Below are 26809 nucleotides of genomic sequence, written 5' to 3' on the forward strand. Positions count from 1 at the left end.
GTAAAAACACTCCTAAAGGTATTTTATTTTATTTTTTTAATCGTTACTCAGGTAAATGTGACTCCCCAGCTCTGTTTGACTGATCAGAGGAATCCATTCCTGACTGATGTATCGTTCACTATAGATTTGATTCTTTTGAACGGCTCTTCGCCATGAACGAGTCATTTGGTGAGAACTGTTCATGTTTTACGACTTTGCTTGCTTATGAGTCACACAGCTACTGTTGTTTTTATTTAATTAAAAATAATCTGAAAATAAAGACGAATAATAAAAATGTGTGGATATTTTTATATTTAATGGTGCAGAAGAGGATTTTTATTTCTGCCAAAGTAACTCAAGTATTTTTCTATTATTATGATTCTAAATTACAAATGGTTCTAAAATGTTATTAATGCACATAACACAATAAGTCTCAACAATAAGGCTTGTGAAAGTAAAACAGAATTTCACAATTTAACCTTAATTAGTAAAAATGGAAAAATAAAAAAAGCCAAAAAGCACATATAGTCTAAATATTTCTTATTTGTGTCTCTGACTCTGTTGGACCTCAAACTAGGAAGCAAAATAATTCTGACATGGATAAAGACCCTCATGCTGTTTCTATCCAGKWTCACAGTTAAACTGGAGCACACAGCATGAATTACAGCTGGAAAGTAATTAACTTCAGTCCTGCAGCCTCTTCCAGGATTTTATGACTGATACGACGTGGAGGTCCAAAGGTTCAGGTCCATTATCTGAAGCCATTAGCAGAGCCAGTAGCTTCTCCGTCTCTGTAGCCATTAGCTCTGAGTCCAGACTGAAACGAACTGGAGCTGCATCAGTTTCCTTATGAAAAGAATCAACGCTAGTCTTGGTGTTTTTAGGTTTTAGTAAATCTTATTTTCACTTAAAATTTTGTGACAAAATGCTTGTTTCAAACTACAAGATGATGCAACATTTCAACAATTTGATAGTTTTCTGAGGAATGAGCTTTGCTGACCTGTTAGGGAAGAATCAAGGGAGAAGGAAAAGCTTATTTATGGCTTCAGCAGTATTATGAAGTATTTTCACTATTACTTGAGTAAAATTTCTGGATTTTCTACCCACTGAATGAAAACCAGATTTATTAAAACCTTTCTGTCGAACACAAACTGCTAAAACTGTCCAGTAACAGTTTCATTATTTTTCTGTGAGGTCAGGCTCACAGAAACATTCAAAAACTTTAAAACTCATCTAATAAAAATGCAACACTCCACCGGTTTGCTTTCTGTCACAAACACTAGATGGCGCTGAAGAACATCAGCTAGATGAGCCTTGGAAATGCTGCTTTTCTTTTCTGCAAGCAGAACTACAAATATACAAACTGATGTTTATTTTATGCAAAGCATTAAAAAATCAACCCTAAATAATTTGTAGTGCAACAGTATGCCAGCTCTGACATAATTAATTGGAAATTGTTCAATTGTTACTTTTAAAAAAGACAGTAAAATGTCTTAAATAAATCCACCAGCCAACATTTTATTTGCTTTCAAAAGCTCCCAGGTACAGCTGGGTACTACTGCTGCTACTAGTGCTGCTTCTGCTACTGCTGTGCTGCAGCTGCTGCAGCCGCTGCTGCTTCTGCTACTGCTGCTGCTTCTGTGCTGCAGCTTCTGGACGTTTGACACCTTCATACAGACTTCCTGTTTTTGAAATGTCTCCCTCCCTTCCTACGTTGTAAAAACATGAGGCTGCATGTCCCCCATGCTGCAGGTTTTTTTTGCCAAGACAGAAAATGTGAAGTTGCACTCATTGTTCCAGGAAAGATTCAGTTTAACTACAATAACAATGTAATAATTGGATAGAAGACCTAAAACTGAAGCTAAACCGCCACCTGAGGAGTTCTGGGTAGAAAATGTTCACTTTTTTGGATAAATTACTGTGTTGTTTTTTCAACAAATGGCCATATTTTAGACTCTTTATACTCCAATTAATCGATTACTAAATTAGCTGATGATTATTTCAACAATTGATTAATCATGATTAATTTGATTAATCGTTTCAGCCCTTGTTGCAAATAATGCACAAAACTACAAAAGCATATTAAGGCCATTGTATATAGAGGGGGGGTATACATCTCTGCAACAAAAATCCCTAAAATGTTATTTTCTAGAAAAAACAAGAACATTTCTGTTTGAAAAATAGAAAATTTTCCTGAAAAAAACCTCAGAAATTTCTAAAAGTTGAAAATTTTTGATTTTGGAATCTTTTGAAACTAGAAATTTTAAAAAAAATTTCTAGAAAATTTGAGATTAATCTCAAAATATAAGTTTTCTGGTGGAAGTTTATTCTCCTGTTTTGTTTTTCTCTGCAGAGGCCCGAATACGCAGTTATTTAAAAACTCATTTTTACTGCATGTTTAATAATTTTTAACTCATAAAGGAATTGGAACCACCAACAGAACAAACACAACAAAACACTGAATCATTCTGTTCTGTAAATATCCCAGAAGAGGTCAGCAGGTTACATTAACACCAACTTGATGACATAAACAACTCAGCAGAGGCACAGATTTATTTTTATTCAGAGTAACATAACAAATAACTATTTAAAGTAGATTATGGAGAACATTTGCTCCTTTCAGGCTGATGGCTGCATGTTTCCCCTGCAGCGCTGCGAGCTGAGCCGCAGCGGAGACCAGATGAGACTTTAGTGATGAAAACCGCAGCTCAGCTTTTATCGCCTGCATGTTTATTCATCTGTCATGAAACACAAGCATACACAGAAACGACAGCGCCTGCCGTCCAGGCCTTCACTCAGACAGTAGGATGGAGTTATAATGCGGTTCAGAGGCACTAAACGTGTGCTGAGGTTTTTCCACAAAGATCACAGGATCATCCGCGTCCCTGCAGGGGCGAGGCCGACAGATTCACGGCCCTGGGCAGGAACCCCAGGTGGAGGATCTTGAAGTGTGTCTGTAAACCAGGATATACTGGTTTCCATGTGAGACAGGAGGGATATGTTTGGAAAATTACCACCATCCCTTTTCACAAAATGTTACTGAATCTCACAATTAGGGATTAGAAACTCGTAATTCTGACTTCAAATCTCACATTTCTGCTTTCGCTGCAAATAATTGTTGCTTATTTCTCACAATGATGCATTTGAAATGAATAATTATGACTTTGAAAGTCAAATTACTGACTTCAAATTATTCTAATGATTTTTAGTTTTATATATAAAAATAATTATGTCTTTGAAATTCAGTTTTGCAAGTCAGATCTCATAATTCTGATTTTATTTTACATAATTTTTATTTATTTCTCTTAATGATGTCATTTACTTACTTTTAATTCCACTAAAGACTTTTATATTTTTTAAAAAGTTCCCTCAAAATTCTAAATTATGTTTTTGAAATTTTGAAAGTCAGATCTCATAATTCTGTTTTTATATCACATAATGTTTGCTTATTTCTCATAATAATGTTTTTAAAAGTCATAGTTATGCCGTTTGAAATCAAATTGATTACATCAAAATTCTAAAAAAAAAATTTTAAATCCAGTTTGAAAGTCAGAATTATTCAAGTAGAATCTAAAAATTATAGCCATATTTTGCACAACTATTATTTTGTATCTTATGACAGAAAATCAAATAAATAGTTCAAAATTTTGTAATTATAACTCTATTTTACTCCTTTATTACTTTGAAATGATTTATCGTTTTAAATCAAATCTCATAATTGAGCTTTTAAGTCACAAACTCAACTTTGTATCTTAAATTAATATAAAAATTATCACATGGGTTAATAAATACGGAGTACAAATAATGTACAGATAATGAATACAAATAATATGGGTTTGTTTAAAGTTTTTTTTTAAATATATATATATATATAATATAATTTTGGGGTGTCAATAAATACTTAAGGTGCTTATAGATTTTTATGTAAATATGCATCTAATTTTAAGCTACAGTGGTGAATAAAAATAAAAGTTTTCATTCTGATTTTTGATTCTTCTTCTGGTAAGATATTGACTGTTGACGATGCTCAACATAACCCCACTTTAGAAAACTCTAAATAGGCGGTTAAGTTGATGCTTATTGTCCTGATAAACAAGACAATGGTTTTTTAAAGCGCTTAAACTTAAAAAAATTCAATGTTATTATTCTTCATTTGAAGTTTAGATGATCAAACACTAAAGTGCCTCATGACAAGCAGAGTGGAAAACATTTCATCTGCAACTTTCAAACTAAGACAAGTTGAAAATAACCAACTTTCATGTGTAGATTCTGCCAAACAGAAGACAAAAATAGATTCAGTTTCCCTTCCAATATGGCAAACAATTTTAACATTTTAAATGTTTCACAGTTTATGATTTTTTTTTTTAAGCTAAACTTCCCCTTTTTGCCCGTCTGCCATGCCTGGTTTAGTCCAAAGTCCCAGCGCACGGACAAACGCACAAAACCGCTCACCATCGTAAACATTACATTTAGAATCGCTAAGAGGTATATATCGACAGAAATAGTCTTCACTTGAAAGTAACAATAAATGGTAAAATGTCTTTCCGTATAAACACCAATGCCCGTTTTTTTTAACATCCAGTGTAAAAATTGTTTTGTTAACTTTCCTCTTTATCCAGAAATAAATACAAATCTCTCCAAAACCCTTCAGCAGTCGATGGCTGCAACTTCCCTCATGCACAAAAAACTAAAACAGGCATTTCTGTCATGTACAACAAAACGTTGAAGTTTAACATTAAACTCATTATTTTTGAAACATGTCAGCATCTCAGTAACAGTGAAACAGCTTCATAAATTCATATTGTGATTACCCATTCTATGATCTATCTAGGAATAATAAGAAGGCAAGAAAAAAAGGTACATCAGGCTTTCTAAAATATTTGTGCATCCCATTGTTGAGACCAGACGCACTCTTCAGCACTACAAAGCAGCATTCACTGATGTGGCCGTTTTATACGGAAGTATATGTGGTACAAAAGTATCTGTGCTTTGTAACTGTGAAGTTGAAGGCAGAGATTGAAATCTTACAGGAATTTTGTAATTGTAGATTTTTGTCGTCTTTCACAAAAACAAAACAACGAATTCTTAAATACAAGTACACAAATTGTATTATTTTAGTTACACTTTAAAGTCCAGTTTAAGTCCATTACTTACAAATAGTTTCAGTCTCAATGAGGCAATGAAAGTTTAGAGATTTAATGAATGGGATAGACTAATAATAAATTAATAGTTCAAAATAATTTAGAATCTTCTGTTGTTTTAAGTGAAGACAGAAGATTTTGGCTAAATGAAATGTTGGATATAATGTTGTTTTGGTTATTAATTAGTGATTAAATATTAACGAATAATTGCAGTCATCTATTGACCTTCCAAAGTATAATAAATGACTGTTGACATGAAAACTGTTAGCGATGCAATCGAATCTGGAGAAATTTGGTTTTCAGCAAATASCCTGAAAAAAAGATGATTTTAAATAAAACTGGAAATGTTTTATTTTCACATTAGACTTTATGTGTTAATCTGACAATGAGAACAATGGAAAACTTTTCATGGGGACCTATTATGAAAAATTCATATTTTTCGCATTTTCGTTCTCCCATTTATGTTTCTATTCTTTCTAAAAACAGCTAACGCACTTTTAAAAAAACAGCTGTTTTTGGCAATAATTTAATGTTTTACAGTGTTTGGAAAATGAGCCGTCTCAAAAATCTTCTGAAGGTTGAGTCACATTCGACTAGAACTCTGCCGTTACCTAGCAACCCCAGGCAGAACTCTGCCGTTACCTAGCAACCCCAGGAGAGCTCTATGCCATTTCCTAGCAACCCCAGGCAGAGCTCTGCCGTTACCTAGCAACCCAGGCAGAGCTCATTCTAGAAGGAACTCAAAATATGCAGAACGAACCAGACTGAAATCTTATATTCCAAGAATGATTTTTTGTAATAAAATGCAATAAGGATGTTTTGTTTAGTCCATAAACATATCTTAATTTGTTCAAGGAGCATAGAAGGTGATCTTTAAGTTAAAATAGATATAAATGTAAACAGAATAACTGGACGATTTACCAAATGTCCAAGTCTTCTCATAAACAAGCGTATTATTTACTCTTTATCATTTTTTTTAGGACTTCTAACACCACAAAATAGACAATTTTCTTTCTAAATGCTCATATAAAGCAAAATAATGAATAATATAGTATCCAACTAAAGTAAATCTTAAATAATTAACGCACAGTTTGTTTTTAAGGTCCAACTTTGCTCAGATAAATCTGGCAAAGAAACTTCAATCTTTGGTTAAACTACTAAAAAGTAAAATTGGTTTCAAAGTAAATAACAAAAAAATCAAATTGAGTTAAATATAGTTTTAGTGTTTCTGGTCATCCTGCATTTTCTGCTTCCCTGAGAGAGAATCTCATTTTCCATTCTGGTTTCTGTCAACGCAATAAATGATCTAATCTTAGCAGTTCTTGCTTTATGAAGCACAAAAACCTGTTATTTTTAGGAAAAAGGAGGAGTAAGGCAAACCTTACAGGGTTTAAATAAAAGGAAAGCCATTCCTGACAAGCCGTGTCTGGTTACTCTCATCAAATCCTCATTGCTAATTTCTGATCAGATTTTTTTGCATTTGAATAATSAGTGTAAACACTCACATGGCTGTTTTTTATGATCAGTGTGTGATTGTGGGCAGGTGTGTGTTGGTAATTAAGTGATTCACACCCTTTGTGCTTTTGGCTGTTTGGTTAAACTGCAGCCACAAACTTTAAAATATTTTAATAGGAAATTATTTTAGGGATCAACTCCAAGGTAATGATTTATGATTTTTAAATTTCCTTTTAAAAATTAAAATTTTGAATGTTATGGCTATCACCAAAAAAAATTAACAAAAATGACAAGAATATAATGTTTATTCTAATAATTTTATGACTTTTCTCATATTGCTACAACTTTATTCTCATCTGACTTTGTTCTTGTAATATTATAAATTTATTTTCATATTATTTAAACTTAATCTTATATTATTTTGACTTTATTCCTGTTTCTTAATCTTACAGATTACATAGATGAAAAGCAAATTTATTTTTGTGTGTTTTCAAACTAATAATCCTTGTATTTTTACTTTTTTGTCAATTAGTGTGCAGAAAAAAAATCTTTTTTTGAAAATCTTTATTTTTTGGGGGGGGTTTTGGCTAATGAAATCCTTTTCAGTAGGTCACGCCGTCAGTAAGGGTTTAACCTTTTGCATCAAATAATCAGCATTTTTTCATTGTTTATATTCATATTAGCCAAATTTAAAGGTACAGTCCCTGTTTTCAGTCTGTGAACTGAAAATGCCTGGTGAATGCGTTTCTTCAGCTCAGCTGAACTAGAACATTAAATTAGATGAACAGAAACAGGAAAATCACATTTTATGTCCAGTTACAGGACGGAGCTTTCTGGGGAAAACCAGAAACTGGACAGGAAGTGGGTCATGGGAGTGAGAGGAAAACACAACAGGCTGCATTTCTGCTCACTGCCACTTTAAGCTGCAATAAAACCGCCGATTTTTTCTGCTTGAATAAACCAAAACAACCTGCAGCAGCTCTGCAATTTACAAACTAATTCAAAGTTTGGCGTTAAACGGTTTCCACTGTGAGGAACTGTTGCTGTTTTTCTCCACAACGGAGTTTTAGGGCCATACTAAGAAAAAAATAAATAAAATTACAAGAGTAAAGTCGAAATAATACAAGTATAAAGCTGTAATATTATTAGAATAAAGTCAATTTTACAAGAATAAAGCTGAAGTAATGAGAATAAAGGCGTAATATTACAATAAACTGAATATTTTGCGAATAAAGTCATAATATTACAAAATAATGTAATATTACAAGAATAAAGTTGCAATATTATTAGAATAAAGTTGTACAAGGACAAAGCTGAAATAACACGAGAATAAAGTCAATATTATGAAAATAAATTTGTGATATAAACACATAATAATGCAAGAATGAAGTTGGAATAACATGGCTTTGTTCATGTAATACTGCAACTTTTATTTCCACTTTATTCTTGTAGTTTTATTAGCGTGTCTCTAGCTTTCCATCATATTTCTGAGACTCAAACTGAGACTATTAGCAGCTTTTAGTTAAACACTGAAGGAACCAAAGTTTCTTTAGTAAAATCCAAATGAACTAAAAATAAATAAACATTACAGTCTGATAGTGAGTCAGTGTGAACAGGGATGATTAAAGGAATTAATTGTAGCTTAAGATGCTGAGAAGAACTACAGAATCGATAAGATTCATATTTTATGCTATATTTACACCTATAATGTTTCTATATTTACATAACATCTGGATGGTTTATTGTGACTCATAGAAAAGCTCTTCCACAGCACAGATTGGTTTCTATTGTATTGCCAGAGCTTTGGCCCGGTTCCCTCCAAACGACAGAGGTCAGAGGTCAACCAAAGCTCCCAGTTTCATTTAACACTCCCGCAAAGTTAATTGTGCTTTTGTTGGTTCTGAAAGGTGAAATCAGCAAGTCGTGCTTTGGGTTTAACTCGTCTGTCGGGTTGTAGAGAAGCTGAACTTGTGGCTCTGCAGAGCCGATAAAAAATACCTGGAGAGCCGTTTTTACTTCGCCTCCCGCTGACTTCGGTTTTCATTCCCCTCGGATGCTTTTAGCTCCGTGTCTCGTTACTAAATGTTCCGGCAGACTTCCGGTTTGTGATTAGTCTACTGAACAAGCCCAGTTTTTATTTGCATTTCATTTGCATTCTCTCTAGTAACCTGAGTCTGAATGAATCCTGCTCAGCTCTGAGAAGGAAAGCAGGTCAGGAAAAAGTACCAAAAAAAAGGGAGTCATTTGTTTCCTATCCATATGTTGACTAAAGTGTTGTTGTTTTTTTCATTTTCTCCAAACTGTTTGGCAAAAAATATAGATATTTTTCTCAGTATGTTTTACTCTGGATGAGCACTAATCACCAGTTTAAAACAAAAATAATATATAGGCACTGACAAAAAAGTAAATTTTACCAAGCCTGGTTTCTAGTGTAAACATCTTAGTACAATTAAAATAAGACAAAACTAACTTACAGGTAACTTTTCAGCAAGAAATAGGAGCTTGTTTTATATAAATAATTTTCTTAAAGTTGATGGAAAAAGTACTAGTTTAACTGGCAGATTATTTCTCTTATAACATGGGAAAAATGTCTTTATAAGTGAATTTATTTGCCAGTGGAACTAGAACTTTTTCATCAAAATTAAAGAATTATTAATATAAAACAAACTCGCATATCTTGCTGAAAAGCTACTTGTAAGTTAATCTTCTCTTATTTAAAGGTTTCTAAGATATTTACACTAGAAACTGGTCAAAATTACTGGGTATATTTTGTGTTTTTGCAGTGTAAGGATCCAAAACATCTTAAATGAGGAAAACACAGATGTAACTATTCACTACTTGATCTACTGTTTGAGCTGCTGTAATACTTTTTGAAATGCTCCTGTCTAGATTTGACGTTTAAATTAAATCTTAGATGATCTGCGGTGAGATCTGGCCTCCATTTTGGATGTTTGGATCTGTTCGGGTCGCCTCTTCCCGCGGCCCTCTTAGCTGTAGCCGAGGTTCTCCATCTCATGGCGGTATCTCAGCTCCGACACTTTGGCTTTGTGCTGCTTGCTCTCCAGATGCTGCCGGAAGTCCGTCTCCTGCTCGGCGCCGCAGTTGCACATGGAGCAGTAGAACTGTCCGCTGGGAGTCACGCACATGGCCAGGTCCCTGGGGATGCGCTGCCTCGGCCTCGGGTTGTAATACGGCCCTGGACGGGGCGGAACGACAAACGGGCAGCGTTAATTTCACATTTTGCACGTTTTTGTACTTTCATTTGGTTTTCTAATGCTTAAAAATACACCCAGCCATTTTTTTTGGCAATATTGTATTGTTTTCTGGTGTTTGGAAAATGAGCCGTTCACAAAACCTCCGGAATGTAACGCCACAAATCAAAGCGCAGACCGTTACCTAGCAATCCCAGCAGAACTCCAGCCCGTCACCTAGCAACCCAAGAAGAATTCCAGAACGTTTGGTCAGCTTTACACTGTAATTATTGTGTTATAACATTATAATGTTACATGTTAAAACAGTTATAAAATATAACTGTTGCACTGTTATAGTAGTTAAAATGGACTAAGCTGAATTATTAAAATTTTTTGAATTGCAATTTTGGTTACAGAAACTCCATAATACACTTTAATCATTGTTTTGTTTTTAACTTTTAAAATGTTTTCCTGTTCCAGTGTTAAATATTCTTTAGACTTACCGTCCAGATATCGTTTATTGCACTCTTGTTGGTTGTGCAGGAGGCTCCACTTCTGCTTTTCAAAAGCACTTTATAATTGTGCATCTGTTTGCAGCCATTTTCACGTGCAAAAGTAATGCAGCAGATTATGTGTATTTAAAGTGACAAGACACCCATCAACAGCTCGTTCTGAAAAGAAATAGTCCAGTCAAACTAAGAATAAGCAAACTCTGGTCCACCTGCAAACCTGGCTCTTGGTTCGGTTGAAGTGAMCTCTGGTGCTGTTCCAATGCTCATGTGAACGCCAAGCAGACCGGAAACCGCTCCAAAAGCAGGAAGTGGATTTCAGAGCAGAGCATTCTGGTTGAATACAACCTCTAAACTCGACTAATTCTGCTTTTCTTAAAGTTCAGTGCAAACAGAAACAAGTTTAATAGTAGGATAAGAAAAAAGACAGAATGATTCAGTTATTCTGATAAAATAACCGTCTTCAGTGCGCAGAAATAACAATTCAGGACAATGTTGTTCAATGTTTGAGTAAAAAGTGCAGAAAAGTGTCAAAAAGAGACAAAAATGACGGCAACAAAGCAACCAAACTGCACAAGGTCAGCTGTTTTAGGATATTCCCATCATAAAATCTGCTAACATGAGCAGATAGTTGTGGAAAGAGAATAAACAAATTGTTTTTACTCTCATTTATTCTCTTTGACTCTTCACCGATTTGCTAATGAGTTTGTAAAAAAGCAGAGCCGGAATCAAACACAGCAAGAAGGGCATGTTGACGTCAGCACAAGGTCTGACGTTCTTATGCTGTATCTGCTTACACACACACACACACACACACACACACACACACACACACACACACACACACACACACACAAGTTCAAAAAGGTGAAAACAGACACTGTGCGGGTTTTTCTCACCAAGCTGTTACCCTATAGTTTAGCCGACGTCACTTTACGGAAATCAAACACGCCTGAAGACGCCGCCAGTCACTGGACCAACATTTTTCTTTAAAAACTGTTGAAAAAGAGCGAACGCTCCCCCACAGGGGCAACAGAGTTGCCAAGCGATTCCTGTTTTTCATTATGAGGCAGTTTCTGTTGACTGAAATCAGCAGATTTAAAGTCTTTCTCTCTCTCTCCATGCATCAAGGACGTTTGCAAGCGCCAAGCCAGCTGGGAAAGCTTACAATGCTGAAGAGAAGATGTTATATATTATGTATGCATCCACATTAATGGCAGGGAAAACGGCGTCTAAGCTGTTAAAGTCCAGAAGGGAAGCCTGCGCGTGCCGTTAGGTCTGTCACAATCTGCAATACATCAATTAATCACATGATAAATTAAAATGAGCTCAGTAATTTCCACTAGAGCAGCAGCTATTAAAGAGATGCTCTCAGTGAAACTTATTGAAAAATGCTGTATGACGTAATTAGTAATTAGGATATTCCTCTTTAATTATTGCTGCTTTGTTTTTTATTTTGGATTTTTTAAACGTTTTCCTAAATATTCTTTAGAAATAAAAGTGTTTTTGATATTATTTGAAACCACAATATTAACATTTATGGCAATAATTTCGAGGAGAATTCATCATCCAGAAAAATGTCTTTTCATGACAGGACTAAATACCGTATGTTCTGGACTAAATGTTGCTCCGGAGCATAAATTCAACTTATTCATAAATGATTAAATGTGTTGAAAGGTTCCACCGACACATTGTGATCAGTTGTCTGCTTTTTAAAGGAAACCTATTGAGAAAAATTCACTTTTTGCACATTTTTATCCTTCTGTTTGGGTCTCTGCTGCGTCTGAAAACATCCAGGCTCTTAAAAAATCCCACCCAGCTGATTAACAGCAGTAAGTTAATGTTGTTTGGTTTGTGGAAAATGAGTTGTTTCTAAAACCATTTGAATGAAACGTAGCAAATCAGCAGAAACTGCCCCCCATCTCGTAACCGCAGCGAAGCTCAGCCCCGTTACCTAGCAACCCCAGTGGAGTTCCGCCCATTGCCTAGCAACCCAAGGTTGGTTTCAGATTCAAAGCTGAAACTTTTGCCTTGACCAAACAAGCTCTGATCTGAAATACCTTCATTCAGAGGTAAAACAGTTTTTAGTTTCTTCCTGACTTTTCACCTGGCATGGCGGCGGGCAGCTGTGGGCTGCGGCGGTTTTTCACCAGCCTGTACTCGTTGCCATCTTTCCGATTTTTTCTCGGCGCTCCTTCACTGCTGCCTTCCCTGTGAAGACAAAAATCCCTTTCAGACAAACAGTTTCTGACACAGAAAACGTTTCTGAGCCCAGACCCACATGTTGCTGGAGTTCTGCTGGGCCTCCGCCAGGCGAAGCTTCTTGGCGTGGTTTTTGCCCTGGTAGTGGGCCTGCGCAACCGCCAGCGAGCTGAAGGAGGCGTCACACAGTTTACAATAGTCGTTCTCAGTGGCCAGGATGACCCGGGGCGCCCCTTTATACAGAGCCTGCAAACACCAGACAAAGCATTTCACTGTTTGTGGTGAGAGGAGTGAGGGAGCAAACACGAAGCAAAGACGAAAAAGAAACGTTCAGAACCACCGAGAGGCAGAAAAACAGATCTCTGAGTCATTCTCTGTTTTCTTTTGCTGCAAAATACAGACCAACCTCTATTTAGAGATAAGGAAACAGATGTCTGATGTAAACTAATGGTTTAAATAAGAGTTTTCAATATAAAAATCAGGCCTGATGATGAAAATCTAAACTATTCAGTGCTGAGAGAAGAATGTGTATCCACAATTAAAGGAGACCTATTATGCAAAATTCACATTTTGCATGTTTTTGTACTTCTGTTTGGGTTTCTGCTGCTTCTAAAAACAACTCAAGCACTTAAAACAACCACCCAGTCGTTTTCTTGGGGTCTGGAAAATGAACATTCAGAATGTAACATCATAAATCAGCAGGCACTACTCGTCACCTAGCAACCCGTTCGTCACCTAGCAACCCCAGTGGAGCTCCGCTCGTCACCTAGCAACCCCAGCGGAGCTCCGCCCGTCACCTAGCAACCCCATCGGAGCTCCGCCCGTCACCTAGCAACCCCAKTGGAGCTCCGCYCGTCACCTAGCAACCCCAGCCGAGCTCTGCTCGTCACCTAGCAACYCCAGTGGAGCTCCGCCCGTCACCTAGCAATCCCAGTGGAGCTCCGCTCATCACCTAGCAACCCAGGCTACCTTCCAAGTGCAAATATAAATGTTGCGCTGGGAGGGCGTGGCCAGCAGCAGCTTATTTGCATTTAAAGTGACAAGACGCCCTAGAACAGCTCATTCTGAAAGGAGCTCAAAATCTCATTACCTGAAAAGGATTTTGTGCAAAAAAAGTTTTTATGAAAACCTGTTCAAGGAAGCATAGCAGGTCACCGACTGCAGCTGCCTTCCACCTCCTCAGAGGAAAACAGTCAGCAGTACACCCACCTCCTCAGATTAAACAGGTAAGTTGGTGCAGAAATGATGTAGCTTGGTCTAACCTGTCTGCCCCCATCAGCATCAGCGGCTCCTGAGCCGGCGTTCGGACCGGCGCCCTCCAGGGCTTCTGGTATCCTGATGGCAGGCGGCTGCTGGCTGCCAGCATAGAAATTTCTCAACTTTTTGCTGTGGTTCTTTCCCTGGATGAAAAGATGCAGAAGTTAGTATTTTTTGTGGCCGGTTACAAGTAAATGTAACTAGTTACTACTTTACTGACTACCCAATTCAGGCATTGACATAAAGTACAAAGTAAAATGGCTGCTGAACGTTTATGTTGGTTACATATTTGTTAAAATTATTAATATGTCGTGACAGTATAATATAAGACATTGTTCATTAGAATTTAACATTTATTGATCTTTCAGATTATTATGCCATTACCACTATTGAAAACACTCTGAAAACAACATTATTGTTTATTGTATTGTTTATCGCAATGACTTCTGGGACAATTTATCGTCCCGTTAAAACTGGTTATGGTGACAGGCCTGGTCACAACATCAAGCCACTTTTACAAAACGTAACTGCAGCTTTAAATTGGGAGTGTGTTTCCACTCACCTGGTAGTGAGCTTGTGCCTGCTGAGCGGAGTTCAGTGTAACATTGCAGAGCTTACAGTAAAGTGGTTTGCACAGTTCTTCCAGACCCAGAGGGTCGTCCTGCTCCTCCAGCCCCAGCGAGGAGCCCTCATCCTGGGGCTGCTCGCTGGCAGGAGCTGCTTGGCCCGGCAGAGGCCCACACGGGTAGCTGGATACCGGTGTTGGTCCTGGGGGCCGTGGGGTAATCTGTGATGGGTCTGGGTCTGGAGCGGGGGGTGAGGATAAAGGGCTGGGGGGCAGCGGGAAGCGGGTGGGTGCGGGCGCCACAGGTGGAGGGACCAGTGCTTGAGCTGGGGGGAGGTGAGGAGGCCCTAAAGGCTGGGTGAGGTCAATGGTTGGAGGTGCTATTGCTTGTGTTGGATCTACAGGTGGAGGAACTAGAGTGTGCGCCATTGGAGGAGGGCCCATTGGTCGGGTTGGGGGCATTGGAGGCGGGACTAAGGTATGCGGTGGAGTAATGGATGGAGGCCTCAACGTGTGGGCAGAAGGCCCCAGACTCTGAGTGGGAGGAAGAGCTGGGGGTCCGATTGGTTGGGTAGCAGCAATGGGTGGTGGGCCGAGGGGCTGGGTGGGCGCCATGGGTGGAGGTCCTAAATGGTGCAGAGAGTCCATGTAATGGAAGGGCTGTTGGGGATGACTGAAGAGACTGAGAGGAGGCTTCAACATGGCGTCCGGACCTGAGAAACCCAAAAGCAAATCTTTGTCAGCTGGTTGATGTGTGAAGTCTGTGAAGAGTTAAAATGTTTCACCACATTCAGAGGCCAGAAGACGCTGAAGGTGTTTAAGTCTTGCTTATTGTCAGGCCTGGTACCCGTTTCTGTTAACTGTGAAATGTCTGGGCAACCTTCGGCTGGAACTGGCTGGAAATGTTCAACTTCTGAAACTCAGAAAATTTCCAAAAATGAAAAATATTTGATTTTTGAAACTCAGAAATTTCTGCATTTTTTCTAGAAAATGTCATATTAATCTCAAAATTTCCGAGGGGGAGGAGGGGTTCCCAGAAATTTTTCAACTTTTGAAACTCATAAAATTTCCAAGTTTCTCTAGAAAATTTCAGAGCTTAATCTCAAAATATCATTTTTAAGTACATTTTTTGAATTTTCAAACTTTTAAAAATTTTCAACTTTTGAAACTTTTCCCAAGTTTTTCTAGAAGATTTCTGAGACTCCTAAAATTTCTGAGTTGTTTTGAAAATTTGTGACTTTTCAAACTCAGAAAAGTTTGTTTGTTGTTAGAAACTTTCTGTGACTAATCTCAAAATTTCAGTTTTTTCTAGCAATTTTTTTTCTTTTCATGCTCTGAAATTAGCAAATTTAAGACTTCAAACTCTGAAATGTTTTTTTTCCAGAAAATTTCAGATATTTTTGGGTGGAAATTGACTCCTCCTTCTTTTCTGGCCCTAATTCGTCACCGTAGGTTTTAGAGAATGCTGTTAATCACAGTGAAATGAATCCTGAAGGACCATTCAGCAACAAAGACCCAGCATAAAAAACCAAACCAAATTCTGGTTTTAACTAAAAGCTTCAATGTTTTTGCAAACATAAATGCAAAAACTCTTTTAAACTTAAAAATTTTTTTGACAATAAAAATAACTTCCATTTGATTAAAATGATGATAAATGTATATTTGATTGATTTTGACGATGGTGCAGATTTAAAGCCCAGCGGCAGAACGGATGAAGAGTGAACAGAAACACATTCTTGGACAGAGCTTGGAGCTTCACACTTCAGTGGGCTTCAGCAAGATCAGGCTGAGCATGCAGCGCCTGCAGTCAAGCATACAGGACATCAGATACACACACACACACACACACACACACACGCGCGCGCACACGCACGCACACACACACACACACACACACATACACATATGCAGTACCGACTCTAACTCCATGTTTTTTCCCCCCTTTTTCATCCTATAGGCCACAAACACACACACATCTTCTGGCTTAACTGGGCATTCTCACTCCTGTTTTCAGGATTGCTTTGTCACTGAATGTGTGTGTGTGTGTGTGTGTGTGTGTGTGTGTGTGTGTGTGTGTGTGTGTGTGTGTGTGTGTGTGTGTGTGTTTGAGGTGGGGGTTGTATGTATAACTCTAAACTGTCAGGTCAGTACTCGGCAAACAGCTGTGTCAAAACCCACTTTGCTGAACGCTTTCATCTGAAAATCCGATTGAACGCCGTTGGCAGTGAGACCCAGACCCAAAATAACAGCCTGGGGTGTTTGTGTTTCCGAGCGCCGCTGCCTGTCCGTCCCTCTGTCCGCCCCGTCCGGCTGTCTGTCACCCGGTCCTGCTGACCTCAGGAGAAAGGTATGCCAGACAAGCCTGACCTTACTATTAGTCATATCAGCTGCAGGAGGAGTCACACGACCAGCGAGGAGAACCGTCTCAGTCCATTTCATTCTTTATTGATGTTTTGAATCCTGCACTTGTGGCCTTTGTTTTTTGGAGCTGCTTATTTAGAAATGTTTTTGAAATCTTCAAACACTGATTTCTTTTAAGTAAACTCAAAAAAAGAAGCTTAAAGGGGACCTATTGTGCAAAATTCACATTTGACACATTTCTGAGCTTCCATTTGGGTCTCAGCTGCTTCTGAAAAGAAGCCCAATTGCTTAAAGGTGACACATTATGCTTCTTGATCGGGTTAAGGTAGGTCCGTGGCCTATTCAAAGCATGTTGATTACATGTTTTCACTGTACAGACCGCTGCCAAATGCTGCTAAATCAAAGAATCTGAATTAATATCAGTTACATTTATTTTCCCTTTGGAATCAATAAAGCATTTTTTACTTTGAAGTTTTTATTCTTAAATAACCTGCGATGAACTGGCGACCTGTCCAGTGTGACCCCGCCTCTCGCTCGAAATGTTTGCTGGAGATGGGCACCAGCAGCCCCCCTGACCCCACTGGGGGGCAAGAAAATGGATGGGTGGATTCTTAAATGATGAGATTTTGAGGCCACGCCTTCAACTCCACATTTGGCGTGTGAAAATGGCTGCAACCGTACATCTTTGAAAAGCAGAAGCGGAGCCTCCTGCGCAACCAACAAGAGAGCAGAAAGCGGTTTCTGGATGGTAAGTCAACAACAAAACCCTTGTCTCTTCCTGGAGTAAAACCAGCTGATCAAATGTGCTGGAGCTCTGCTTCAGTTGCTAGGCGACGGGTGGAGTTCCGCTGGGGTTGCTAGGAAACGGGTAGTGCCTGCTGATTTGTTATGTTACATTTTTAAGGTTTTTTAAATGGATCATTAACTAATTGCCCCCAAAAAATGACTGAGTGTTTTATTTTTTAGTGTTTTGCTGTTTTCAGAAGCTGTAGAAACCCAAATGGAAGTACAAAAACATGCAAAATCTGAATTCGAACAACAAATCGAGGTTTATTCCCGCTGTTTCTGTCATCTTTAGCTGAGCGCCAAACGTACACACAGCAATTCTCCGCATGTCTCAACATAACCAGGAAGATCCAGGCTTTGTGTTGGACTGTCTCTGTTCCTCTACATGTAACATGAATCCTCTTACATCCCAGACTCTACTGTTAAAATCATGCAGCATAATTACGAACTGCAGCCCGAGTCTGTTTGAATGAACAATACAAGGACCTCAGGCAGGTTTTCTTCTTCTATACCACATTGTTCTCGTTTGCTTTTCTCCAATGTTATTAACCCTTAGTTGGCTGAAAACACTGCATCTATAGGAGAACAACACAGACAATAGATACTTCGCAGCCTATTATTGTACTCTTGACTCAAGCTGGAAATCAATAGATGTAGTCTCTTGATGCACTATAGTCTACCAGCCTCATTTTTATTTCTCTTAACAGCTGGATTCTAATGGCTGATTTGAGAAACTGGGGAGAAATGTTACTGTGTTTTGATGCTTTTTAATTGTATTTTTGGGAACATGTGCCTCGTTAGAGGAAGTCCTGCTCTCGTTGCTTAGAGATGACATTAAGGAAAACTGCAGGAGAGATACTATGAGCAGAAATACTGACTTCTCCTAATTATAGCAGGTTGCAACCACATAATCCAATGTGTTTTATTTAGATTTTAAATGTCAGATTAACTCAAAGTGGTGCAAAATCGGGAAGTGGATGATTGGTTTTCAGTCAAAACCATTTTTCTGAAAAGTGTGTTTGAATTTGCATTTAAGCAAATTACAACTTCAGATCTCTTACAGTTTAAAGAGACTAAAATCCCTTTTAATTCCTCTGTGTAAACTAGTTTAAGCTCAGTTGGGAATCTGTTAACAGCGATTTCTAAGTCTCACCACAAATTCTTGATTGGATCATCAATGTTGATGAAAAACAAACTGCTGTCTCTTGCTGAAAAGTTACTTGTACGTTAGTTTTGTCTTATTTCAAGTGTACCAACATATTTGCACTATAAACTAGACAAAAATAGTTGGCAAGGTTATGTTTCCCAATGCATTAATGCTGAAAGTAACTGTGTTTCCATTACAGATGTGCGCAGAACTTTGTCGATATTCCACTAATGTAAAACAAAACACAATTTCTGTGTTTCCACTAAGTAAGAAATGCATTAAAATCACATGCAAATAAATTTGTTCCTGAGATAACTCATTAAAAACATGCTGCGCTGTCATCCTCCTACCACTTCCTGTCTTCGTCTTCTTTGTCGTTTCTGGTAGTAGTAACATCCAGTTGTTCATCACAACAACTGGATGTTGTTGTTTTTACAACAACATCCAGTTGTTGCTAACCTTGACCTATCTAGCCAACATAAAGTCTACGGGAGCTCAAAGGGGCCAAAATTATAGTAAGTAATGGTACTTACTTGGTGATGGTACTACCATCACAAGTAATGGTACTTGTGATGGTAAAAAGTGTTTCCGTTGCAGTTTGTTTGTTTACTTGAGTAAAATCCTCTGTTGTCTGTACTATAATTTTGGCCCCTTTGAGCTCCCGTAGACTTTATGTTGGCTAGATAGGTCAAGGTTAGCATTTTATTCACTTCTGACTTTGCAGTTTGTAAGCAGAAACACAGAAACATGGCTATTCCTGGCTGCAGATTCATATAAATACTCACCATTTTGACCGCAGCAATCAGCTGCAGGTCAACAATCAGGATTACATAAAGCCCAATTTCCAATGCTTCATTATCCACCCGTCACACTTCTCCTCAGCTGTTTTTTTTTGTTCTCACAACCTCCAAAGGAGCTGCCAGAGATAAAAACCTTGATGTTATTTCAGACGCTCCATCACTTGTCAGATTTCTTTGAGCTTGACTCAGGAGTTTGCAGCTCGCTGGTTGAGCGCCCAGAAACAAAAAGCAAACACGGTCTTCAAGCCTTTTTTTAATTTCACTCGCTCCTCTGAGAGTCTTTAAATAGGCCAAGTGTTCATTTTCTCTTGAGTTTCTTTTGTAGGTGCCGCGTTGTGTCACATCAATTATGGAGCGAAAGGAAGCACATGCCCTCTGCGCTGAATCCATCTGGACATTTCACTGTAACCGTCAGTTACTGTAAACTCTTCATTTTATTTTCACTTCTGGGGAATTTTTCAGGAATTTAACTAGCCTCAACATTAACTCTTTAAGTGATTGTGTTGCATTTAACATTGATTTTGGCAGAGCAAGAGGTCTTGTAGGGATGAAAGTTATCGATTAATTAGTTCATCTAAAGATTATGATAAGCTCACATTTTCTTAAAATCTAAAGATTTCTCTTGTATTAAGAGGTTTCACTGTTTTTTCATAACATAAAAGACAAACTTTTCATGAAATGCTTAGTTTAAAAAAGAAAAAAAAACACATTTGAACGTTATTTTGTCAGTTGCAGAATAAACAGAAGGTTTTCTCAGGATATTTGTCAAATAAATTACAGGTAGTTCATTATGTTTTGCTTTTTGCATGAATTGTTTTGAGGAATGCACTCACTGTTTTGAAAAGGTTGAAAAAGATTCAAGAAATGCACCAAAGACTGCCTCATGTTCCCATTTCTACTTTTTCATTCAGAATCACAATAACATTCATTACCTGTCAACAAATTACAACAAAAGCAAAAACGTGAATGTTGTCCAGTTTCTTGTCTAATTCCAATTCTCATTATTTGTCATCAAAACTTTACTCAAGAAAATCCTGATGTACTGAAAACATGACTAATCAATTTGACAATGAAGCAAGGACTTACTTCATATTGCTTCAGATATTAAATTTTGAGATATGACCAAAGGATTTTTGGAAAGAAACTTGCTTTTGCAGGTAAACCATTGTGTATTACAGTTTTACAGAGAGAGAAATGCACCAAAGCGGCAAACACATACACTGTAAATCCTAATAATTAAATCCAAAAGGTCATCTATGGGTTCCCAATGAATAATTGGAGGTTTATTAACATGAATAATGAAGTGGATTGATCAGTCTCTCGCTGTGAACATGGTCAGCGCTGCAGCTTGGCAGATTTTGGCCCGATGTCCCTTATTTCTCACAGGAAGGCGGCTACGCAGGTTTCTTTATGGCTGCCACATGTCAGCAGTTCAGATCGAGCTAAAGCTCTGCCTGTTCCTCTCAGCCTTCAGATGTGAAGACTCTCCAGTGCACGTATTTCCTAGAGCTATCCACAGATTTGTGCACCGCAGCATCTTGCTGAACAGAATGGAGGCTGGTGCACCCCAGCAGCAACATCATGAAATATGACAGCGGCAGGGGCAAACCCCCCGTTTCTACACCCACGGACCGCGAGGCGATATGCAATCACCTCACACCGGCTTTCACCAGTTTTTTCTTCTCTCTCTCTCTTTTTTTTTTTTTTTTTGTGCAGAATAACGCAGGAGAGTTTTTCCACGTCAGCCTCAACTTACCTGGCAATCGTGCAAAATAATGGCTGCTGTCAGTGTAGCCGACAGGCGGCGAAGTGTAGTTTCTGCAGTACTCTGCGCGCTGGTAGTATGCAGCATCCCCGCTCCTCAGCTGCAGCGCCATCATCGCCGGAACATCCCTCTGCCAACTTCTCCTCTCTGAAAAACCGGGCGGTCAGACAGGATGACAGTCCCCGACCAGGACGCGCGCACCGCCGCTTTCACCGGAAGGGGAACAGCGCGCAGAMGATCCCCAACCCAAAGCACAAATTCACGCCGCTCCTCATCCACTGCGCGYGTTTTTGGTTTAGCTGTTGCCACAGATAATCGGAAAACGTCGTGTAATTTGTGAAGGCGCTTTTGGWTTGCTTAAATGCACCCGGAGGTTCTCCCWGCATCCCTCTCCGTCTTGGTTCGGCCCATTTCCGATGCCACTGCTGCTTCTTTGCATGGGTGGCAATAATGACACATTGTATAAATATGCTACACCTCTGTGGTCAACTCCAGCCACCGAGCTGGCGAATTRTGACTAAACCGTTCTCAGATATGCGTGTAAACAAATAGCATAACATAATAAATKAATAATAACAATGAAATAAACCAATAAAATAACTTCTGACTGCTGAAGTCCGGGCTGTAAAGAGTAAAAGTGTGATGATCATCATACTTACAGCTTATATTTGTTTAGATCTGTCGCAATAGGCAATAAATTAATCACATGATGGATTAAAACGAGCTCAATCATTTCCATTTGGGTGTTTAATTGTTTTTCTCTTTCTACGAAAAACTCGATGATAAGTCTTCAAGTTTTTTTTATTTTTTATTTTACTTTTTTTACAGAGACTTCATAAATAATTTAATTTGTTGTTTCTTTTGTTTTTTTGATATTTAAAATGTCTTCCAGTCTCAGTGTTAAATATTCTTTAGAATTTAAGGTTTATTGATCTTTGAGGATGGATTGTAGATGGTCTGAAAACAACAATATTATCATTTATCGCAATAACTTCTGGGACAATTTATCGTCATGGGCGTTTCCAGCCTGTTTGGTGCCCTGGGCCAACATTCTCCACCATCATGTAATTTATGATGGTGGTTGGTAGTAACCACTTATGTTTACTCTGTTACGTTTACTTGAGTAACAGTTTTGAAAAAATGTACTTTTAGGAGTACTTTTGCTGTACTTTTTACTTTTACTTGAGTAATTTTATTATTAAGTATTTCTACTCTTAGTTTGGATTTTGGATTTTCTACCCACTCAGTGAAAAACAAACATTTTTTAACAAATAATTCCTGAGACACATTCAAAACCTGCAGTTTTTGTTTCATTTGAAATAAATGGATTTGGAAAAATGTTTATTTTTCCTGGTTTTGTTATTTTGAAATTATATAAATTATTTTCCTTTTGGTCTTTAACATTACCAAAATTTCAACATAACTTCATATTTTGGCCTGTTTCATGATGTAATTTTTAAATATTAAATGATTGATGTTTTGATATGTTACTTTGTTCTTAAATAGTTTTTTTTTTTTTTACCAAGTATTCTTTGTAATTCTTTTACTTACTCAAAGTAAAAAGGCAAGTCAAGTACTGAGTATCTGATCAAAACATCAATCAATTAATATTTAAATGTTAAATAGTTCATCATTATAAAATTGTGTGTAAGACCAAAACCTAAATAATTCATATAAATAACTATTGTTACAAATTAACAATATCAATTTCTTTCAATTTAAAACTTTTCGGAAATTTGCAACTTAGAAATTTCCATGTTTTTTTTTAGAAAGTTTCTGCAGCTAAACTCAAAATCTGAGTTTTTTGTAGCAATTCGTTTAATCTTTTTCAATCTCAGAAATTTCTTTCAAGAAAATTTCAGATTTTTTTGTTTAACAAATGTTCAACTTTTCAAACACAAAATTTTTCTTTGTTCTTTTCTATAAAATGTTTTTTTTTTTTTTTTTGCAGAAATGTGCCCCTCCTTTTTCTTCTTTCTATCCTCAACGGTCCTAATATGCTGTTGTACTTAACGAACACATTACAGGCATGCCTCAGTTATAGATCACATGCACAAACAGCTGTTAAATGCACATAATACTGACTAGAAATTAATTTTACGCCTTTGTTTTGGCGCCCCCTCTAGCGCAGCGCCCCTGTGCGTCGCGTGCCCATGTTTTTGCGCCTCTGTTTCCAGTGATTGCGGTAGTCTGGAGATAAAACTGAATCGACACGTCATTGGCTCTCACTCTGGCTGTGTTTGTGTGTATTTTAAAGGAAGGAAGGGAGGAGGAGACAGCGTGGAAGTGGAAGAAGCTTTGTCGCAGTAACACAACTTCTCCAGTCGAGCAGCTGCTTTTCTACAACACATCCTCCTGCGGTCGAGTCCGTCCGACCGACCGACCGAGTCGACATGCCGCCGGTCAGTCTGTGCTCTCCGTGACACCGGGAGGGTGTGAGTGAGCTCGGCTTGCTTTTTCACTGAACCCTGGCGCGGAARCGAAAGGCTCGGGGATTGGGGAAAGACCGACACCTCGCTGCGTCTTCCCCGGCGCCGGGCAGCCACCAACCCTGGATTGGCCGCAGGGAACCAACCGCAACGGCTGTTAGCTGGGAAGCTAACAGGCATATAAACCGAGGATATCCGTTCAGTTGAGGTTTCACTAGAAAGCAGCGGGTAGGTCTTTCATTAATAATTGAAATATATGTGTGTTTTTAAATTCTCTTAATATTGTTAGTGGGTTTTTATTGTTATTTGTGGAATTTTAATTCCCACAAAGGGAGGATAGGCATAGCATTAGCATTTAGCTTCTATGGGAAAACCTTTGGATAACATTAGTTCAATGTGTGTTTATAAAATCGAAAAAGTGTAATTACAGGGTTTCTGACTTATTAGTGTCATCACTTAAATTAATTGCATTTAATTTTGTTTGTGGTTGTTATTTGTGAGCAGTCATCGTTGGCTAACTTGCTTCCTCTAGCCTACATGAATCACCATCTCTTATTCAGACTCAGCCTCAGGTTGTTTTGGGATTTTAATTTCTCCTCTCTACAAATATTTCAGCGACGGCGTGGAAATGGATTTAAAAAAATGAAGAGCGGGACTGTCTAATCATCCAAATAGGAGGGCCTCTCACTCTCTCTCAAAGGTATGTTTCTCTTTCACATCACTTCTGTTGTCATTTTTCAATTAACTTCAACTCCAGAGCTAATTTTATGAACGAAGTGTAACCCGATCACTGGGTCACAAGTGTTTCCATTGAGCCCAGTTCGTCATGCAGAGTGGTGCAAATGGCTAAACCCTCTGTTGCCCACAAATATATCGAGTTGTGTCCTGCAGAGCCTCAACAGATGTTTGATCTCTGCTGCCTGACTGCAGATCTGTTGTGTAGCTATATGGCATTGCAGAAAGAAAAACGTGTCTAGGTCAATATTTCCCCACTACCCACATCCTGTGTTTTAAGGAAGCTTCCTCTTTAGTCCTAAAGTACTTTGCTACATCCTGGCCAGGGTCAGAGGTCACAGAACTACTCAATAGTAGTGTTCTTTTTTTAGTTTATGAAGGTTTTTCTGGGTTGTTTTTGTGTACCTTTCCTTTAGGAGTGGAGAATTTTAAAATATAATTATTATTACYGGAAAGTTGCCATAGATTAATTCCAATAAGTGTTTCTTTCAGTTTATGTGTATGTCTTTTGTCTTTAACATGGGTAGAAAGTCGTGATTGGGGACCAGAATTACAACATTTGTTAAATTTTCAGCTGCTGCCGTTTGCTTTCACACTGTCAAATGAACCAAACTTTTTGTAAAACCTTTTCCCCTCCTCCCCTTGGGGGCGCTGGACCAAGAACTACTGAATGAAATGACACAAAAAACTCAGAAGAAGACATTGAACGCAGCTTATTTACAAAAATGGATTAGTGTCATGTTTTAGCGGTCGTAGGATTTCTCTTTTCTTGAGCCATTTTTCCCRCTAGTGCTAGACTCTCGTGTTTGTTTTGGTTGCATTTATCCAGAATGCCAACAAAATATGTGGATTAACTGGTTGTTAAATGTAGGAATTACATATATTTGTTCCTTTTTTTATAAGCAAAAAATTACAGCTTTAACATGTAAGGCATTTATTGGTTTAGTGTAAATAAAAGACACAAAACGGTACAATTAGCACTTCCTAATAGGTTTTTTTCCTTCCAAATAATTTGCCACTTTTTAAAAATGTATCAATTCATCATAATTTTTTTCTTTTACAATTAATTAAGCATTAAACAAAATATTTATTTTTAAACTGAAAGCATATTTACTAATAAATAGGCTGAAAATTCAGAATGTAATRAGATTAAATTAATCATGTCGATCATGAGTGCAATTTAGAGCTTTTTATTAAAAATGTTGCATTAATTGTTAACTGTATTATGTGAGTTTAGTTTGTAATTTTAATTGGATGAAGTTAATTTGCTCATCTCGTCTCTGAAAGTTTCCATTTTTCGAGGGAATGTCGCCGACTCGCACATCTAACATTTATCAGCGTAAAAGTAAAAAAATAATAAAATCTCCACACTGTTTCTGTCATATCTGCAGATGCTAATCTCACGTGTTGCTTGTGCCGCAGTTTTTCGTAGAAAAGCTCTACGAAGCGCCCAGACCACTTTTTATCTGCGCCTCACGTTAGATAAGTCTGACTAACTTTTAACGTGTGGCTTATCGTTTGACAGTGAAGCAGACGCTTTTATCGTCCTGGTTTGTTTTGAAACAAAGATGGAGAAACCAAACAGTATGTACTGAATGCAGAATGTCTTTTTTTTCTTTACACTGCAAAAACACACACAAAAAAATTACCAAGTATTTTTTATCCAGTTTCTATTGCAAATATTTTTGTCTTATTTCACTTACAAGTTACTTTTGAGCAAGAAATAYGAGTATTATAAGTTAATAATTCCAAAATATTTATGAAAAAGTATTTCTTCTACTGCCAGATWATTTCACTTATGGGAAATCATTTATAAGAGAAATAAATTGATACTTTTTGTAAATCAATATGATTTACGTTGATGTAAAATAAGCTCCTACGTTTTGCTAAAATGTAAGTTTTGTCTTATTTCAAGATATTTGCACTAGAAACTTTGTAAGATTGTGTATTTTTGCAGTGTCTTCTCGGAAAACACTGGTAACTTTTTGGAAAGTAATTTAAAAAATGTTATTGTTTTAACTAAAAAATGTTGGTGAGCTCAGCAGATTGCCAGMAATKTGCTGTTTGTGACAAATTACATTTCCTCATAATGTGCAGCTTCTGTCATTGCCTTGTTTTTGTATCGATATGGTTAAGTTGTTAAAACCTTTTGTAAAAGAAGGAAGTGACTTCGACGTCTGTAGCTTGTTCTTTAATCTTTTGGGTTTTTCAYACCAGCAGAATTTACGAGTGTAAACGAGCTTAAATGTGCCGACTCCAMGCTGGAAATCATGGAGTCAGAATTATATTTTTAACCTTRGGGATATACGTATAGACGTGCTGTTTTTGCTCAATGCACTAAAATAAATATTTMATTTTTTTCCTTGTACCTTCTTGAGGAAACYAGATTAAATGTTATTCATTTATGGACCCTGAACTCATCCAGGAAACAAAAAGTTAAACCCCATAAATCTCGCTGATATTCTGATTTGTTAGGCTGCACAGTGG

General features: G+C 37.7%; 2 protein-coding genes across 2 annotated transcripts in view; one reads left to right on the top strand and one right to left on the bottom strand.

The window, feature by feature from the left end:
• Positions 1–9230: 9230 nt before the first annotated feature.
• On the bottom strand, positions 9231–21782 carry zmat3 (zinc finger, matrin-type 3). The gene is made up of 6 exons (XM_008406282.2): positions 21150–21782; positions 14297–15012; positions 13740–13877; positions 12557–12723; positions 12383–12486; positions 9231–9771 (listed from the first exon to the last, which is right to left on the bottom strand). The coding sequence occupies exons 1-6, from the start codon at positions 21271–21273 to the stop codon at positions 9563–9565; spliced, it is 1458 nt and encodes a 485-aa protein (XP_008404504.1). The 5' UTR covers positions 21274–21782; the 3' UTR covers positions 9231–9562.
• A 1348-nt stretch (positions 21783–23130) lies between these two features.
• The window catches only part of LOC103463230 (phosphatidylinositol 4,5-bisphosphate 3-kinase catalytic subunit alpha isoform), a 33057-nt gene continuing 29378 nt past the window's right edge, over positions 23131–26809 (top strand). The window contains exons 1-2 of the mRNA XM_008406469.2: positions 23131–23815; positions 24203–24287. The gene's annotated coding sequence lies outside the window, so the exon portion shown is untranslated. The remainder of the gene's footprint in view (positions 23816–24202; positions 24288–26809) is intronic.

The sequence above is a fragment of the Poecilia reticulata genome, linkage group LG4 (assembly GCF_000633615.1).
Source record: "Poecilia reticulata strain Guanapo linkage group LG4, Guppy_female_1.0+MT, whole genome shotgun sequence".
Classification (NCBI taxonomy): Eukaryota; Metazoa; Chordata; class Actinopteri; order Cyprinodontiformes; family Poeciliidae; genus Poecilia; species Poecilia reticulata.

What these genes read in the sequence shown, in the direction of transcription:
- zmat3 (XM_008406282.2), bottom strand. Translation starts at nt 21,273, where the DNA reads ATGATGGCGCTGCAGCTGAGGAGCGGGGATGCTGCATACTACCAGCGC. An exon ending in AGGCACAAGCTCACTACCAG is followed by an intron (nt 13,878 to 14,296) that starts GTGAGTGGAAAC and finishes CTTTTCATCCAG; the next exon opens with GGAAAGAACCACAGCAAAAA. An exon ending in ATGCTGATGGGGGCAGACAG is followed by an intron (nt 12,724 to 13,739) that starts GTTAGACCAAGC and finishes TGGTGTTTGCAG; the next exon opens with GCTCTGTATAAAGGGGCGCC.